We start from the raw sequence: 6,000 nt of genomic DNA on the forward strand, positions 1-6,000 counted from the left end.
TGGAGATCTTCGTTATTCTGAGTGTATATGTTTCACATCTTTTTAGGGGCTTCTATTTGTCAAAGGTGATATCATGTGGGCTCCCTGCACATGCATTTTTGTTAATGAGAAAGTCTTGTACGATTGTTTGCTTGTTTAGATGTCTTGAGGGAGGCCAATTCTTTGGGGAATAAGCTCACAAAGGGGTGGAGATGGACATTTTTTTTATTATTGGTGTATCCTGTACATTAGCTTAGTTGAGTGTTATAATCCTTGTTCAACTTAATAGTTTCCTTCAATGAAAATGAAAAAGAAATATGAGCGGTACTCTAGAAGAAACAAATCCCATCTAGAATTCTTTTTAACTCTAATCAATTGCTTTAACTTCAATCACACTGACAAAGGAGTGCCCAAACTCCAAATCTCAGAAGGAAACCCCATCTTTGAGTTCTTGTTGTTACTTTCTGCCGTATCCATGTTGTGTCTGTAGCTTGCTTAATTCAGTCACATCCTGGGCACGTTCACTGTTATGGCATTTTGGATCATTAGGCAGTTGAACCATTGCCATAAATCTGAGTGAAAGATTCATGCATATTCTCTTCAAATTTGAAAATAACTTTTGACACTGTCAAATTTAGTGCAGTCACCTGTCGGTATTAATCCTATTCTAATTGCTTCCTTTATAACTTTAAGATCATTATGTTATCTTATGAATTTGTCGAGGTCCTTGCATGTACATGACCATGATCAACCAATGTTGACTAGCATCGAACAACCCACGCTACACCCCCTCTATCGGAAATTTGTTGCAACTACAACCAAAATCAATCACCTTGTGCAACCATGAAGCACTGAATGAATAGCTGAATATTGTTTAGTAAATCAATTTATGGGCATGAAGATTGAATAGCCCATGTGTTTTAACTTGTTAAGATGTTGGCTAATTCCACATGTGAGTATAAGCATCCCGCCTACACATTCCACATCAGCTGACATGGCACATGAGACTGTGGTCCAGGCCATCCATCAGGCATGCCCAACCTTGCATATGCCATTGCCCAAAAATCAGGCCAGTCCACTGATCAGGTGTGCTACAGTTTCAAAACAAATGGAATTTTCAGAGAACTTGGCGAAGTTTTTCGAACCCCTCCTTTTGTTTCTAGCATTGTAGCCATGTTTCAAGTGGACCAGTCTGATTCTGTTGGCAGGACCCACATGGTGAACAGCTTGGATCTCAGAACTGTGCGCCACACTGGTGAATGTGGTAGCATGTATACAGACACGGTTTTGGCAAAACTGTTTTGAAGAAATCATTTGTGTTGCTTTCTTTTGTGAAGTTCATCCTTCTATTACTGAGGGAGTACAAAATGAGAAACTTTGCATGCTTCCACAGTTATTTATGAGCTGTGGTGCATCATAGTGCTTTCCTACATGAGAGAGCTGAATATGTAATGCCCATACATCCAACACTGAAAAGCTATTCTTGATTGTCTACAGCTATCTCGTATTGACAAACCAGACAACTTATGAACTTGCAAGGAGGCGACGAATTTCATATTTAAGGTATGGACAGATGAGGAACTATATATTTTGGTTTCACTTTGCATGTAGCAGTGAATTAAATAGGTCCGTTCTAAAAATGCAGAAGACTAGGAGCATGATCTTAATGCCCCAAAATGAGAATGGGCCTGTACTACTTTGGGCACATTTGATGGAATGGAAATATAGTCTCCACCACTTGCATTTTGTGAGAGGTGTTTGTGTTTGGGCTAAGGCTGCATTTAATTCCATTCCCCCTCTAGGGCACATCGGAACTAACGTTGTTTGGGCTCAAATTTGAGTGTCTGGCATAGGCATGGACCTTGATATGGGACTGCTTCACACCAAAACCTTAGGCCATGTTGGAAACCATGGATTCCATGTCAAACAATGAAAAAGGAAAAGGGTTTTCCTTTGATGTAACTATTCATGTTGTTTGGATAGCAAGGAAAAGGGTGGATTCCACCAAGCAACCACTATACTTTCTATAATTTGGATTCTTGGCACTGGATGCTAGGTGAGTATTGTGAGATATGTGATTCCACTTGCTATCCCAACAAGAAATCAAAATTGGAATTGCATATTTCGATATTTCTCAATGAAATTATCATTGGATATTATTGTGTTTTCGTTTCTTTTGCCTTGGATTCCATGTACCCAAACACGCCCTTAGGATGTGGGGACACATCTTATATAACATTTTTATTATTAAAATATTTTTATATATGTTCATTATATTTTTTATACTTCACAAACCCAGTGGATTCTTCAACGAGTCGGCTGAGTCGATGCAATCTAGTCATGGGCTGAGCCGAAATTTTGGTCTGAATTGATTCAATGGACCAGTTCCCATGTTGTATTGGTGAATTGGCCACATGGAATTGGCCAATTCTGGTTGCTTCTGAAAAAAAAAAAATTGAAAAAAAGAAGAAGAAGAAGAAGAAGAAAAAACTAAAGAAGGATAGTCCTAATCCTAGTGACCATGTGGGTGGTTCTGATCCCTCAAATGAATCAAGCTATCTATATCATGGTGGACCACATAATGAGACGTTCCTAGTGACAAATTATTTCTGGACTATCCTGTCAAATTATTGGCTTTGCAGATGAACTGTTAATAAAGTATCCGAAACTCAAATTTAATGAAAAAAGTCCAATTGGACAATTACTATTTTCCATAGGCGATATTTTGGACCATGATAGTGGCCCTCTCGATGTATGGTCTTAGTTAGAAGAAAATGAAACTTTTCTTTATGAATAGACTGTAATCTTTCTTTTTTTTTCCCTCTCTTTTCCTATAGTTTAAAATTTTGTAGGATTTTTTAAATCTTTTTTATTTGATTCCAAATGAACTTGGAAATTGCCCGAATCTGGCTTGGAATGGCCTGTCAAACAACCATTTACTCTAAAAGCTTAAGCTACCAAAGTGTGGTGTATTACTTCAACACCCCCCCGCACGTGCGGGGTGGGAACTCCGCACAGGAACATATTGATGAGGGTGGAGGGACACTCACACCATAAATAGGCCAGGCTTGATTTCCCGGTCCTTGGGCCGGACCTGATTTTCCTGATCCCCCATGGGAGAATAATATATTAGCGATGCATATTTGTTGCTCTCGAGATTCGAACATAGGACCTTTCGCTTTGATACCATGTCAAACAACCATTTACTCTAAAACCTTAAGCTACCAGATTGTGGTGTATCACTTCAACATGGCCCCTACCTACTTCCAATCCTGATTATTGTGCATTGTGAACCTTGATAATATTTTATTTTTACATAAAAAATTATTCCATTTCTCCTGATGATAGCTGAACCAGATCTTGTGCCCATCACATTTGTCATATCTAACGCGGCTACCTCAAGGGATTTGAAGGATTTAGGCATCATAGACCTGAACAGGCCCAAGAAGAGTAATCATACAAATGGGGTGTCTTGTTACTTGTTTTACGTGGATCAATGTTTTAAATATCGACGATATTAACCAATATATCTCACTATATATCTTGTATCCCATCTGTGCGATATGAAATGCACAGGTAGTGCCAATATATCCCACATGTTCGATCCGGTGAGCATTTTCAATTTTCGGTCCCTTTTTTTGATCAAATTATATTAAATCAGTGTCAAATGGTTATAAATCCGTTGGTTCTTCTTGTTTTGCATGAAAAATCATGGAGTTGGTGCTTTAATTTCGATATCCATCGGTTCTTCATGTTCTCCATGTATTTTTTAGAAAATTTCCTTCAACCAGCTATCAATTGAGACTAATTTCGAAGTATTTAGGAGTATTCGATGAGATGATCATCACAGACACTCTAAATGTTATGCATTCAATTTGAATATAGTTGCATTAGTTCAGTTAGACAACACATAGCTTATGACCCTATACAAAGGAAACCTATCATGTGCACTTCTTTTTTGAGATGTTATGATTTAAAGGTGTGTCAATCCCTGAAGTTTCATTGAAAAATTCAACCATTTTCCCAATGTTTTCCCATGTTTCCTAAAAGTGCGATAAATTACCCGATACAAACGATATATCCCATGCGATAACCGATACGTATCTGTATCCCAAGGATGCGATATGTAACGCGATACCAATATTTCGAACATTGACGCGGATGACATGAAATTATCTCTCAATTTGCAGGGGAATCCCAGGAAGAGTGTATCCATTCAGTAAAGGCATCTGCAGAAACATTTATAATTTCTGTTGTGCTCATAGCAGCATCTACGCCATTGAACCATTACCTGCAGCTGAGGAACTGCAAGCAAGAGCTAGACCTTACACATGCATGGATATTTTAACGTGTCGGTGTTGCTAATGTGTTGCCAGCTGGTAGTTTTGTGGGTTGGTATATAGAACTTTTTTGTTCCCCATTCTTATCTTGCCAATGCATTTTTACTGTTTTACCAGTCAAGGGAAGTCTGATATATGGTGAGAAGTCCATTGTAAGACTTTTGCCAATCTACATTTAAAAGCAGACCCCAAATTTGCTGTGAGAAAGGTTAAGATGATGATGCTAAGGTATTTTAAGTTTTTTGTTTATCACATTGTTGTACCATTGTATTTGAATCATTGGATCATTGCCTCCACTTTTGTGCATTTTGTATAATTGTCACTAAGGAATGATAAGGTCCTGCACATTAGTAAATGTGTAGTTTGCTGATGGCCTGATGCCTGATGCTCATGAGTTCACACATCTGGTTCCATGGTTTGTAAATTGAAGCCCTTCGTCGGACAAGTCCCATATTGGATGGGGTTTATGTAGAAAATTTCAGAAAATATACAGCAACGGTCCCCATTTAACTGAAAAGAAGGCCTAGGAATTAAGAGTTGGGATCTTCCAATCTGGGACATTTCCGAGAGAATCCCTACCATAGGATCTTCCCATTCTGGGATTTGCTCTTGTTGATCCTCCACTCAGACAGGGACTCATCATGAGAATAGTTTGGATAGCCGAACCATGATCCCACATGTGCAGATTCCTGCATAGTTTCAAACTACATGTTTGCTGATAAGTAGGACTAAAATTCGTCATTGTAACATTGTTGTTGTGATTGTTTCTCATTCTATGGAAGTTGGGGATTCATTTATCATTCATTTCTAGTTTTACCCCTAGTTTTAAAACTTAGGGCCTGTTTGTTAACGCTGAATTTTTGCACTTAACGCGGAATTGGAAAAATGTTCCGTATTTAGTGGTGTTGTTAATGCATCGTTAACGCGGAAGAAGGAAAGTGCTAAGTGGTTTTTCACTGAATTCTTTCCGTGATATGAGCCTGGCTTAATGGTGAATGCAGAATGCGCTTAGTGAATTTTTCATTAAACAAAAATTTTTGCTTCCAAAATTACCCCTTTTCAAGTTGTCATCACAATTTCTTCTCTTTAAATTATTTGCGCAATACAAAATCAACTCTTAACCTGTGAAACTTCTTTATGCCCCACCATGATGTACGTGTTTTATCCATTCCATTCATTCATTTTTAGAGATCATTTTAGGGCTTGATACCAAAAATGAGAGGAATATAAATCTCAGGTGGGCCATACCACGGGAAAACAATAGTGATTGGATATCCACCATTAAAATTCTCCAAGGCCTAATGTACTGTTTATTTGACATCCAATCTGTTGATTAGGTCATATAGACCTAGATGACCGGAAAAAACAAAGATCAGCTTGATCCAAAACTTTTATGGCCCTCAAAAAGTTTTTAATGGTCGATGTTCATTCAACATTGTTTTCCTGTAATGTGGTCCACTTGAGATTGGGATATACCTCATTTTTGGTCTCATACCATAAAATGATCTAGAAACGTAAATGGACGGCATGATGAAACACATACATCATGGTGTGGCCCACATAGCACTGACCATCAGCCATTGGCTGGTGGCAAGGGAGTAGCCAATCTGTTTCCGCGAACGCGGATTGGATAGAGTAGCGAGACTCGCTTATCGAAGTTACGTCACCAAGTTATGTGGGC

The 6,000-nt window shown here is 38.4% G+C and overlaps 1 protein-coding gene across 1 annotated transcript in view; it reads left to right on the forward strand.

Annotated features, from left to right (window-relative positions):
• Positions 1 to 4,615, forward strand: part of LOC131243245 (protein S-acyltransferase 10-like) — a 69,746-nt gene extending 65,131 nt beyond the window's left edge. The window contains exons 10-11 of the mRNA XM_058242445.1: positions 1,477 to 1,542; positions 4,170 to 4,615. Of these exons, the coding sequence (XP_058098428.1) occupies positions 1,477 to 1,542; positions 4,170 to 4,344 (241 nt within the window). The 3' untranslated portion in view covers positions 4,345 to 4,615. The remainder of the gene's footprint in view (positions 1 to 1,476; positions 1,543 to 4,169) is intronic.
• Positions 4,616 to 6,000: the final 1,385 nt, after the last annotated feature.

Source organism: Magnolia sinica, chromosome 4 (assembly GCF_029962835.1).
Source record: "Magnolia sinica isolate HGM2019 chromosome 4, MsV1, whole genome shotgun sequence".
In the NCBI taxonomy this organism is placed as follows: domain Eukaryota; kingdom Viridiplantae; phylum Streptophyta; class Magnoliopsida; order Magnoliales; family Magnoliaceae; genus Magnolia; species Magnolia sinica.